Source organism: Melozone crissalis, unplaced genomic scaffold (genome assembly GCF_028551555.1).
Source record: "Melozone crissalis strain CALT ecotype California unplaced genomic scaffold, PUWL_Pcris_2 ptg000036l_1, whole genome shotgun sequence".
Classification (NCBI taxonomy): domain Eukaryota; kingdom Metazoa; phylum Chordata; class Aves; order Passeriformes; family Passerellidae; genus Melozone; species Melozone crissalis.
In genome coordinates, this window is record NW_026535814.1 from 6,072,401 (window position 1) to 6,086,134 (window position 13,734).

Here is a 13,734-nt window from a genome sequence, read left to right on the forward strand (position 1 = left end):
ATCTATAATGTGAAACTGAAGTATGCTTCTTGCTCTAATTGCTTTATACAAACCCAGCTCTTTCTTTAATGTTTAAACAGCTACTGTTTTTCCTTTCTGAATTTTTGTTCTCCACAATCACTGATGTGTCACAAGAAATATCAGCGGTGACCCCCAACACCAGTTACTCGAGAAGCTCAGTATTCATGAGAAGCCAAAGAACTCCTCAAATTCAGATTACCTTGGTAGCTAAAACAGCCATTTAGATAAAGCTGGCTCTATTGACAAAGTAAGATGTTACCTGTAGTCATCCCTAGAAAGTCTGGAAGTAGTGTGAGGTTTCTTTCAGCCTCCACTTGTAGATTTAAGAGTGTAGCTATTGGGATGGTTGGGCTTTTAATCTTAAACCTGGCTGGTTGTTACATCTTTCTAAGCCATTACATGTTACACTTCTGCTCTTAAAATGTTGACTTTAAATTTCCTATTGCTACAGTTCATGATAGACCCTGGTCTATATTAATTAAAAAATTAGTTCAAAACAAGAATCAAGAATTTCATCTATAGCCAAATTTCTCTTTTGTCCCTTGGAAATATAATTGTAGGTTTCATTTTTATTTTAAATGTAACTGAATCCTTCATTACCTTTAGTGTGAAGGTATTCTCTTCACATTTATTCTTAAGACAATCCCTGAAAGTACTGCTCCTGTTTTCTATTAATAAGGCAAAGAATGTCTTAGAGTTGTGATTCCGCTTTTTCTAAATGTGTTTTCAAGATCTGTATCTTAACATAGATCCCTGGAGTCTTCTGAAAACTGACTCTTGGAAGCTGAAGTAAATAAGTCACATGCCTTTGAGGGATGGTTTTCTATTTGAAATGCTCTTTTGCAGTATTTACATGAGGAACTGTTTTAGTGGTTGCCGTCTCAGTATATGAGCAGTCCTTCCTGGTCTGGAATATCCATTTTGCAAGTACTTAATTGGTGCTGTTGGCCTCTTAGTAAAATAAAATTTCCTTTTCTCTTGGTGTTAAAGAGTGCAAGTCATCATAAGAAACTTTTATTAGCTCAGGAGGTGCCTGGATCTGTGTAAGTACTTTTGACATCTCCTTTCATGCTTGTCTGAGAACCTTGATTTGAAAATCTGCTGGTGGCAGAAACATTTGTTTCTTGCTCAAGAAAGAGCCAGAGGAACTAAGACTTACACCTCATCTTCCCTGGTCCTCTGGACTTTCTGATTATGAAGGTACTTAATGAAGATCAGATTCATCAGGCACCTCTGGTTCACATAAGCCTCCTGATCACAAGGTGTTTATCAATATGTGCAAAGATGAGACCTGTTGTCTCAGCCAAGTCAGTTGTCCTTATTCACACCATGTCTTTGTACAAGTGTTCTGGCCCACCTGGAAAGAAATACTGATTTTCTGAAAATATACTGCACTAGCCTGATGGATACTTGGGTTTTTCATCAAAGTCTAGGGTAGCAATCCTGAACCACTTATCTATTGCTTTTTAATAAGTAATTTCTTTATAATAGGTAAAATAAATGGAGGGGTTTTTTTTTATTTTGGAATTTTCATGACATTGAAATTTTCATGGCAGTAGAGTTTCCACAGCATTGAAAATTTACTTCCTACAGTTTATTGTCTCTAAAATTAAAGAAAAATAATAATTGTAATCAGTAAATTAAGAGATTTGAAGACTGAGTCTGATTTATCTTGGCATTCATAAATTTAAATTTAAGAATTCATCTCTTCCTACTCTCAAGTACTGTGTAAAAAAAAGGAGCAGAGCAATGTATGAAACTGGTGAGTGATTACCAGTAACTTTTTTTCATTCAGTCTTCTTGATGAGGAAATTGCAGCTTTTGGTAGTGCAAGAGGAGCATATCAGCTAATGACCATCCCACCCTTGCGTGAGTGATTTGGTCATGGAGGAGTGGGACAGAGGTTTGGAAACACAAAATATCACTTCCTATTTGCTATATAAAGTTTGTGATGAGCTAATCTCTTTTTAAACCCACACCAGACACACTGCCAATTCAGGAGCTTCCCTGTACATCACATTCCACAAGCCCCAAACTCAGCACCACATATTATTTCTTTGTTTGTTTTCACAAGTCTCTTGTTTAATCTTGTCAGCAAGATTTATCTTTCTTGGAAGTGATCTTCAATAAACTGCAGAATGGCATCCAAACTGGTTATCAATTTACATTGCATGGATGTCACAACAGCATATGGTTTGCAAATTCTTTTTTTTTTTTAATGTTGAGAGACACAAATGTGGGAAGTAAGTTTCCAAAGGCATGAGTTTATAGCAGGCAAGTTTATCAATACAGTTTAACTGTTTGTGCTCTCTTAACTTGAGCAGTTGGAACTCACACCATAATGGAATTTGTCCTTTTGCAGCTGCTAGTGAAGCAGAAGGCATACGACAGGGAAGTTAAAGACAGCATATGGAGATGGTCTAAAAAAACACTTGTTTTGAAGTGGCTTCAAAGATCCTAGTTCACGAAGCTGTTGCAATGTCTGGAGCAGACTAGTGCCAGCCCTGTTTCAGATGGTGCTCCAGAAGCCTCCCCAGTGCTACTGTGAGCACGGGGAAAGGGAGAAGTGCTGAGTGGTGTGTGCATATAGTGATATTACTGCCGTGTACCTGCTGGGATAAACCATGCTAGGCTGCAGCAGAGCTGAAGTTCTGCATAATTTCCAGCCTGTGAGTAAGTCATGATTCATGCTCACTGAATAGCCATCATGTAGTATCAGATGGTCAAGGATAGTCTGCCAATCATGAAATCACAGACACAAAAAGGTTTCAGAATTAGGTCAGCTATCTGGTTACTGCACTTGTAGCTGGTTTTGCTATCTGCTTTTATATTGTCAATTGGTTTCCTAATTGCCAGGATGGTTCTGTAGCAAATGCTATGGAAAGGTAGCCTTTGCACTAGAGAGCTGCTGAAACAGGACATAGCACTGGACCTGCAGAGACACAGAGCAAAAAGTTAATTTGTTTTTTCATTTTCCCTAATCTAGTTCTTTTCTTTAGATGTTGATTCAAAGAGGAGACTGACATGCTTAGGTGCACTGTGGAAATGGATATCCCACAACCATTTCTGTCTAGGTAGATGTTTCATGTCATTTCATCTTTCCAGATACCTCAGCACCAAGATCATAGGCTGTTCCAGGAGAATCCTTTAGGGGTCTGTGTTGGTCACAGTAAGCTTTAGCCAGAACATAAAAGCCTGTAATAATAAGTATATAAAAGCTCTTCAGTAATCCTGCAAGTACACAGCGCTCATTGTCTGATGTGTACCCTGGCTCCCCGAGGAGACAGCGTTCAGTTTATAGTCCCTGGCTGTATCATAAAGGAGTTATTACATTTTCAGTCCAAAATATTGAGTAGACAATGTGACTTTTTACCAAAAGAGTCTATGCAAGCACTGCTGGATGGCAGCCTAAGAACATAAAATTACCATCTACAGGAACTAACAGCTGTCCCAGCAGTCTATCTATATCCAGTGGTATCTATACCAAGATAAAACACTGCCAAAACAACGTATTGCATCCCAACTGCAACTTTTCTTCTAGGAGCAGATGAAAGGAAGGGTTACACTGCAGATGCTGTCATAGTCTCAAAACATTCTTTTGAGGAACATATCTTAGAATCAGCCAGACACCAGAATACTGAGTAAATATTACAGAGACCTTAGTCATATTACCCAAAACATTATTTAATGCAATAAGTATGATATGGTAATTAAAATAATACAATGCAATAGGTTATTAACTCTACCTTATTTATTTCCCAAATATCCTTTGGCTTTGATTTGGGCATGTCCCAATGACACTCATGAGTAACAGGCATCCCCAGAGAGGTCACATTTTGGATTCTTCCTGCTGACTCAAGTCCATATTCCATGGCACTAAACGCAGTCAAGGAAATGATTGAAAGCAGACTGTATCTTAAGAAGGCCATCTCATGGTTTTTTTGGGGAGTTTTTCTTATATGAGTGGAATCATTCATACTTCTTAATCGTGGGTAGAATTCCACCTAAAATAGCCTGAATACTTCCTTTTTCATGTGAGACAAAGGCCATCAGTTCTATCCTAGAATAAAATAAATTAAAAGGCATCCACAGCCCTTATGCTGCTCTGTACAAACATTTATAGCTTTGATTTTCCTTCTCCTCTTAAGTAAAATCAGTGTGTCCCACATTCATCTGAAAACCCCTCAGAGAAGACAGGAAAGAGGAGAAGGAAACAAGGGCTTTCCAGCAAGAAACTGTACTGTGGAAGCACCCATCCAACCAAATGCACCAGAGCCCCAGGATGCACGACCATAATCTACACCCTAGCTGATAGGCTGCTTCAGACCTGGAGTACAACATCCCCTTGAGAAGCCACACATTTCCTTCTACTGCCAGATGCCTGCAGTGCTCTGTGAGACAATGAACTCAAACATCGTGGCAGCAAGCACTGAGAAGAGCATCAACTCTGGGACTGCACATGCTCCAACAGGAAAACTTGGCCACTGCTGGCAGCCTTAAGCACAATGAAGGGAGATGGGAAGGACACAGGCTGGACCACAGCTTGCTTTACCCTCTGCTCAGTATTTGGAGCAATCAGCATGCTCAAAGAAAACAATTTTGATGAATGGATGCCAGCCGCTCCTTCCTGTGATCAAATGCACCAGAAGACCCTCTGTTTATCTGCCAGCTGAATCTTTTCTAAAGCATGAAAAGGGCCAGGACTGCTAGGGTCAGTTTCCACAAGCTGGAGAGCACTCCCTGCTAGGGCTCAGAGGTTATTTACCTGGAGCCTCGGTGATTTAGCTTGACATCTGCCTCAAGTGGGGGCAGTGTAAACAGCCCACTTCCCTCCCCAAGTCCATCTGATCCACTCTTGATCCAAAATTATTTCTAACTAGATGGCACCTCTGGCTACCCATATCATAGGCTGTTGTAGGAAAATCAGGAACTGGAGCTCCCTCATCACATGTGTGAAATGTTTTCAGGCTGTGGGATCACCATCACTGCCCCCAGGTTTTAGAGTTCACCCATGTGTTTCCTCCATGGATCCCCAAAAACCTTGACTAATCACCTGCTAAAGCTCTCACTTCTTCTACAGGCACATGATTGGGAAGGAGGAGATCTGATGAGAACATCTCTTGTTTGCTTCAGAAGGGGGGAGAACATTATTTGCTCTCTGTGTTTAACTTACACTATCATACTCACTGCAGGTATTTTTTTTCTGTTTTTATAAATAAATCTTGGGATGTTGAAATGTAGGGACATTTTTGCCTTTCCCAAAGGTAAATATTTTCTGTTCTTGAATGCTGCATATTGCTTGTGTAAGAAACTCCAAAAGTTTCAGATGTTTTTGGCATCCCCCCTGAGGTCTCTTGTGAGAGCTCTTGTCTATGTTGCAGTACATAGAATGAGAAGTTGTGTCTTATGAAAAGGGGCATTCCTGATACATCTTAGCCACAGAAGTCACAGAAGTATTTTTGCTTTTTTTTACCTTCTTCATTTGTTTCAATTCTATTCTGTTCCTGCATTGTCTACCTTTTTATCAGAGCTCATTTCTGTATGAATGGGATTTGGATGATTCACAATTCACCATCTCCCAAACAACTACTGTAGACATTGACAAGGAATTGGCTATATCAGCAGTAAACTGACCTCAAAGTTCAGCGTTATGAAATTAAATTATAGGCTAAGCTCCACAAAGTTTTTTATTAAGGTCTTCACAGAGAATTTCAGCAGCCAATTTTATGTTTTCATTGCCTCCAATTTCAGAGTCCACTTTCAACTGGAACAGTGTGTGGGTTTGAATAGTACTGAAATGGGGACACAAATGCTTTGAAGTAATGAAAAGCTTTTATTTCTGCTCACTCCATGATATCAGTATAAGAATTAATAAACACAAAATAACAGTAGAGGTATGAAGTCTTTAGAAAATAAGCCCTTATATAATCACCTAACCACTGCAAGCAGATATGTAGTTAAAAGTCAAAGAGCCTTTTATTTATTTGGTTGATCAGTTCATTCAGGCCAGTTCTCCCTTTGACATTGAAGCACAAATGCTGTTTTATTATTACAAATTAGCTGAGAACTGTGAAATAAAAAAGCACAGCAGGACAGGAATGTCCCACAGTGTCCATTAAAACTGCAGGGAAAATCATACCCTCCCTTCCAAATACAAAGAGCTCCAAATCCATCTGATCATCTGCATAGTTTCTCATTTAATTTGGATATATTATACCTTGACACAAGCTTTACAGAATGCCTACTTACATGGATATTTCATATGTGAAGGGAAATTTGTCCCACCAGGATCCCTCAGTACAAATAGTGGAGAAACTCCTATGCCTCTTATCCAGATGGAATGTGTAAGATGCCAAAAAAATTCAGAACTGCTGAAATCAGTGGTGTCTGTATGAGTTGAATCTCCTTGTAATTGCGAGAGGCACGTATGTTTGTGTGTATGTGTGTGTGTGTGTGTGTGTGTGTGTGTGCACGTTCATGTGATACATGTGGGGCTGTGTGTATTCCTGCAGTTCCATCTGTATCCTGGCTTGCTCTCTTGCTTCACATTCAGTAGGAGGGAAACCAAAAATTGCCTCTTCTGATATCACCTGTATCTGCAGTGTTTTGAAGGGAAATATGAGGAAACATTTAATGTATGTAAGGCAATCTGAGAACTAGAGATGCAGATTTGAAAATGGATTTTTTTTTTTTTTTTTTACAGGTGCAATGGAAGGTTTGGTTTTGTTTTAATATGAGATCAGTTGCAGAAATCACATGGACATCTGTGAGACTTCACAAAGAGGAGTTACCAGGGCATACTGAGCCTAATGTCTTGTTTCTTTTTTCTCCTGCTCTGCTCCTGCTCCCCTGTCTGTGTGCACAGGAGCGAATGCATCTGCTCCCGACCAGCTGAGCCTAGCGCTAGCCTGGAACAGAGTGGACATCGCCCGCAGCCAGATCTTTATTTATGGGCAGCAGTGGCCGGTACCGTATATATATGTACAACATCTTCTGTTAGAAACATTTTGCACCCTACAGAGTATTAAATCCATTCTGTTTGCAGTGGTGGTTTTAGTGTGGTTTGAAATACTCTGGGTCCTGCCAAGCTCACGGTTCCCAGGCACAGTAGCTGAAGGCAGGCACAGTTGCAGAGAGGTTAATGTGTTCTGTTGTCCAAGGAAATGGTGACATCTAGCGATGCCTTAACAGTAGGACACCATACCTCTGAAAAAACGGGAAGTACCAGAGTTATGCTACCAAACATGATTCTGCAAGCTGAGGAAAACGAGTATACAGCCATATTTTAGTGCTAGACTACAAATTCAAGGAAAGTCAAAACTTCTTTTTTTTCTTCAAGCAGCACACTTTTATATGCAAATACTGAATTTGAGGTGAAGGTTTGACATAAAAGATACCATACAAATGTTGGAGGTCAGGTAGACTGCAGGAGCTGGTCAGCAGTGTCACCAGGAATGGGCTGTGGCTCCAGACCTCTGGTGGTGTTAATTCTGCTCCCACTGCTGCTCTGCATCGATCTGCCTGCTCTACATCTGCACCGCCCTGTGCTCCAGTTCCTCCCTGGTGTTTTGTTTGCCCAATTATCCCATCATAAAAAAGCCCAAAAATATTAAAAGTAGTAACAATTTTAATTGAATAGTTAAAATGAAAAAAATATAAAATTGGATACAATATAATTCGATTAAAATAAGGGATAATTTGGTTCCAATAATAGCGCATAAGCAAAAACAACCGCGGGGTATGGAGGGCAGAGTTCAATGACCCTTGCCACCTCATGTACAAACTTGCCAAGTGAAAGTCACCCCTTATATGCCATGTGTCAATGCCATCTCCTCCTATTTTCAGTTCGTCACTTTTCTGTCTCCGCCCTCATTACCACCCTCATCACGCATGCGCCACCACTCGGTTTGGTGGTCGCACAAGTCTTTGGGGGTCGTCACTGATGAAGGCCCTGCAGTCTTCTTCGTTGTCCTTTAATTCACCTTTGGGTTACACATGCGCACCAAGCCAGTACAATGTAAGCCAAGACTAACATATCACTGCATCTACACATCAAAGCAATAAGTCCCTTATAATTAGCATTTCCTTGGACCCAACCAGGTTCCTGCTCATTTTTAGCAGCTGTATCTTTGGCTTCTTTCCTGTGGTCCTTGAGAAGATATGCTGAGAAGTGGAGGATGGAGCCCCTCCTCTCCCTCTCTTCTTTTGGTGTTACAACTTTTTAACTATTTGTTATTCTCAAATATTAATTACTGTATCAAAATCAATTACTGTTTCAATTTTTATCAGCACGAATCATACCTATTTATTGCGCTGGCTAATACCATTCTCAGGGAGCACCAGGGGTGTGGATTCTCTTCAGGAGAGGGAGGACTGTAAATAGAGGAGTTATTGAATAGTCTGTCAGGCAGAGGAGGAAGAGTCAACTCCTTGACTGTGCTACAGCTTTTACAGGTGCAGAAGTCACGCACAAAAAAAAAAAAAAAAAAAAAAAAAAAAAAAAAAAAAAAAAAAGGAAGGTCTACATCCTTACCTGTATCTCCTTAAAGTCCAACTTATTCAGTCAGGAGTTTCAACTGGACCAGATTAGTCACTGCTGTGACACTTGTTTCATCACTGTCATTAAAATTTCACATGCTATCATTACATGAGCATTTACAATTCCCAATGGAAAAAATTATAACAATGGGAAAAGCTTCTGTTTAAGTATCCTTGCTTTAAATGTAGCTTTCTACAGCTTGCTACCCCTAAAAGCTAGTAAAAAATCCTTGCCTTTTCAGTCATGGAGTGAGCAGGACTATTTATTTTGTCTTTGATATTGGGCATAAGTAGGTGTCAAAACACAGGAGGGATTATAATGGCATTGAACTGTCTTCATTGTTATCTCTTCATCACCACATCATAGCAAAAATTTGAATAGATTCTGCAAACTGCAAACATTTTGGAAGCTAAAAGCTGGAAGGATGAGATAATTTCTCATCCTTCTAATTCTGCCTGACCTCCAGGAGTTAAGAAGGAGAGGTTTTGTGTAAGAAGACCTCTTGCATTTGGGCCTTCAAAGGAATGCAAATTATGAAGCTATTTCTGTTTCCTTGGTATTCAAATTTCCCTGAGGTTCCATATCACAAACAAAAGAAAACTCCAGAAAAGACAGAATTAAAGTGATTACGTGTGCACGTAACAAGTGTATCTAATATAAATAAAATGTTTAACAGGAAAAGAAATAATGATAATAATGACATGGTGAAGGTAGAGATATGGTCTCCAGTTTACTGGATTCCAGTTCCTTTGTCCTAAACAATTTTTCCTAGAGTATTTTAACCAGCACTCCAATATTCCTTTTTGTAATGCAGCCCTGAATTAGAAAAATTGTTACAGATTAAAACCGTGATTATCCCATTTCAAGCCTAGAAGAGAAACCCTCAGAATTTTGTCAGTCCCTCTGCTTGTGCTGGAGTGACTGAACCAGCTGGGTGTAGCCTGCCACGCCCAGGAACAGCTTCAATTAATCGCTTGCTTTGCAGGTGGGCTCCCTTGAGCAAGCAATGCTGGATGCACTGGTGTTGGACAGAGTGGATTTTGTGAAATTACTCATAGAAAATGGAGTAAGCATGCATCGTTTTCTCACCATCTCCCGGCTAGAGGAATTGTACAATACGGTAGGGCCAGCCTAAGGCAAATTTTCTGTCTCTATATTCACTGTTCTAGCTCCCACTTGTATTGTAATGGCATGATGATGATGCATCAGGCAGTCAACACCTGCTGCAGAAAGTTTTCATTAGTCCATATTGTCTCTCTTGCTTGTCTCTCATATAGTGTAACATGCTGTGCCTTGTCCACATAATCTGCTGTATGGATTTTGTAAAGACATAAAATGAACTTCACACAGTGCCAGCTAATTTCTTGTCATTGTAATTCCAATATGACAAACCTAAGATTTAGGCAGGTAGTACTGGCTGGAAGACGGTCACTGGCAATTTAGGACTGATACAGTGGTGTTATATGACTCCTGACAATATGGTTTCAGAAAAATCTTCCAACTCTTAATCAGTCTCTCTTACAATGAAGGGTTTCCCCATGCCCCTACTGAGTTCCAAAGCTTAGACCTTTGACTTTTAAAAAAATGTTTGAAAGTTTTTAATCCTTACAATTAAAGTGAATATAAAACTGCACAAATTAAGTCTGCTTCTGAATTCTCAAATGCAAAATACATTCCAGCATTCACGGTTTTATTATTTACTTAGGTAGTAGTTCAGAAAGTTCAAACTTCTTATGTGTAATGAAAAAAAGTCTTCAAGGCCAATCTAGTTGGTAGAATTCCCAGTTTTTGCTGTCATAAGCTGCTGCACTGGACTGTTGTCTGGATGTGCATCACACTGCTGGTGACCAGATGTCAGTCTTGCAAAATATCAAATATTCATAAAGGATTCATTAAATTTGGGCAAAATAGGGAGGGACAGGGATAGATAGATAGATAGATAGATAGATAGATAGATAGATAGATATGTATGTATGTATGTATGTATATATATATATAGGGTACATATGAGCTACCCTAGAGACAAACTCCCATCTGAACTTTGGTCAGCTTACATTTTGCCTATTGACTGGCATCTATGTATTAAGAACAGAATGCCTATGAGCTTCCTTGTAACAGGGATAAGTATGGTAGTTCTTGTGCAAAAGCCAGTTTTTACAGGGAATAAGTTGGACAGAAGTCTTCAGTTCCACAGCTAAAAGAAGGACTTTTTGAACAAATTTATTGCTATAGAAATCAGCATACATTTTTTCATGCACAAATTCCAAAAGACCCAGGCTCTGAAATGCCTGAACTACCAATTATACTATATGACCAAATGCATCCATAGTTGCCTTAGCCTCAAAAAAAATTACATGGCCAGTTAAAAATGACCATATTTCAGCATAAGACTTAGGAATGACCTGTGAAGCTACAAACCAGTGAATCTTACCTCTGCTATGGCAAATTTGTAAAAATAGAATGAAGTACAGAACTACAGGCAAGGGAATCAATTTTATGTCAACAAAGAGTTTATCAAGCTTCTATAGGAAAACGTTAAGCCTTAGAAATCTATTTCTGCAATCAGCATGCACGAGAATAAGAATGTTGCACTTGGTTCCATCTTTTATTTTTGCAAAACTTTGACAGCATTTTAAAATTTCAAAGGTTATTAAAGAAATGTAGCTGCCATGGTTTAGAAGATCAGGGACAATTTTGGTTTAAAACCTACTTGAATGCTAAAAACAGGGAGAGGGAAAACATGGTCCATTTTTACCACAAAAGGACATTATGACCAGGGTCATGGAAGACTCTGGAAGACTCTGTTCAGTTTGTTTATGTAAGATCTGAAAAATAGTACCTACAGAAGAGACAGTAATATTTGCAGGTGTTTTAGAAAATCTGAAGCAGCATATGAAGAATCACAGGTAAGTCTCATCATGCTCAGAGATGGGATTACATAAAATTAAGTGTTGGGGAAGTGCAGAGCAATGCACATACGGAACATACGGAAACATCGACTCTACACATGTGTAGTGGTCTCATCCATATCAGCTACAACCAAGGAGACCTCTCATAAAAGTCTCTTAAAATATTAGCAACAGTCAAAACAAAGCAGAAAATAAAGTAAGATGTAATAATAGTAGTAGTAGTAGTAGTAGTAGTATGATCAAAATTCAAAATTGCGGGACTCCTCTGCAGAATATTTTTGCAATGACAGCTGGAGTCAAAAGGAGATTGGAAAAATTCACAGACCTTGCATTCTGCATTCACATGCATGTGCATTCAGAGGGAGCAGCTTTCAGATGAGACAGCCTCAATGCAATGCCAGGCTCAGAGTGCTTCTGAACCACCAGCGGTGGAACTGGAGGTCCTGAGTGCAGGAAGGCTAAGACTAAAGCAGTTGGTTTTGCTTCTACTCTTTCCCAGAGGCTGTGCTGTGCTACTGGTTTTTCTAAGCCAGGAGCCTAACCCAATATATAGGACTTCCATTTTCATCCACTGTGGCAGTTACAGGGTTTTCTGAAGGAAGAGTTTTCTACAAAAGAGAAAAACAGGTGAAATAATGCTCTTGTAATTGTTTGGGGTTTTTTTTAATTGATAACACTGTACAATTGAAGTGCTCTCAGCTGCCTGATTTCTAAACCAGCAAAGTGAGAAAGTTATCTCAACATTTATATTTTGTGCAAACTATTTTGTTCTTCTTCATTTGTCCTTTGCAGAGACACGGACCATCCAACACTCTGCATCATCTAGTCAGGGATGTGAAAAAGGTGAGTCCAACAGACGGTAGGTTGAAAAGAATGTTATTGGTTTTTCGTAGCTAGATACAATCTCTGTTCTGCATGAGCTTTCAGTCAGAGCCTTCTCCTTCCTGCCAGTACAGAATGTCCTGTTTGTGTGCTCCAAATATGAACTTTTTGCATACAAAGCACAATTAGCAAGTTATTTGGCTTGCTTTCTCTGTGGTTTTAGACGCTTGAGTAATAGTGTGTCTGCTGCCATAATTGTAGGCTCTTACATACTGTGTGGATTTATGCTGTTACTTGTATTTTTCCATACCTGCAGCTGTTGTCTAAGCTACTTTCTGTGTTGCTAGTTTACTTCCAAGCCTGTAAAATAGCTATTACCCTTGTGCTGGATCCTGGCTTTTTGGAACAGTTCCTCATTCTGTATTGTGTGGTACATTTTAGCTATCTTCCTCAGCAGAATATAAAAATTAGCAGTGCAAGTTCCCCCTGACCCTTATCATGTTAATTTCAAGAATCTTGAATTATAAAAATCTATTAGAAGAGCTGGACGGAAATACTGAAAGGTCTAGTGGCAGGAAATACCTTTACCAATGTGCTCAGGATTAAAAGAGTTACAGTGGCTGCAAGGAATAAAAATCCCTTATCCTTTAAATATATGGATCAAGTAAGGAGATTGAGTCTGCAAATGACCTCATCAACTTGAGTATTCCCCCAGAGCATGTGCGGATTACAACCTTGCACATTATGTAAGTCCGACCTCAAGGATAGCATACTTGAGAAAGGATATCTCTGTACATGGAACTAGATAGAAAATTTTAAAAGGAGAGGATATTTTTTCTAAGAGCACAGGGTTTTGTGTTTTTTTCTGACAGTGACAGAATTGAAGCCACCTAAGAGAGGAGAGTAGTATTGTGTCATATAGCACCTTTTTCCTAAGTAATTTTACAGAGTAATCAGTAGCATGTTAGGAAGGTTCTGGTGGTATTCTTTGGTTGGTGTGTTAAATTGCATCATCATTGTCCAATTATGTATAGGGTATTAAGTGACCATTGAAAAGTGTGAAATGCCTACAAAAAGAAAGTATGCACAAATCCCCTTGGACTGAGCAGAGTGAAGCTAGAATCTATTTAGAATGGATACTGCTCTTGAAGCTGAAGTTTCCAGAATATTTTATTACTCAATATGCAGTTATTTATGTGCCTTTATTAATTTGAAAGAAGCATGATTTGTCTTCTACTTTTTTTCCAAATGCCTTCTCTTCACCAGAGTCACCTTTCCAAGATCTTCTTCAAAGGCATAGCAAATTGTATGTTGAGTAACTAAATAATATGTATCTCTTTCTTCTGAGGCCCTAACTAAATATGTATGTTTAAAGAAACTCTTGAAAGAAAAGGCATCAAAGTAGTCAAAGATGATCAGTACTCATGGATGTATATGAATAGA

The 13,734-nt window shown here is 39.1% G+C and overlaps 1 protein-coding gene across 3 annotated transcripts in view; it reads left to right on the forward strand.

Moving 5' to 3' along the window:
• TRPM3 (transient receptor potential cation channel subfamily M member 3) overlaps positions 1-13,734 on the forward strand; it is a 383,001-nt gene that overhangs the window by 312,600 nt on the left and 56,667 nt on the right. For all 3 annotated transcript variants that reach the window (XM_054283455.1, XM_054283456.1, XM_054283457.1), the window contains exons 10-12: positions 6,887-6,987; positions 9,546-9,680; positions 12,262-12,312. In XM_054283455.1, coding sequence (XP_054139430.1) covers positions 6,887-6,987; positions 9,546-9,680; positions 12,262-12,312 — 287 coding nt within the window. The remainder of the gene's footprint in view (positions 1-6,886; positions 6,988-9,545; positions 9,681-12,261; positions 12,313-13,734) is intronic.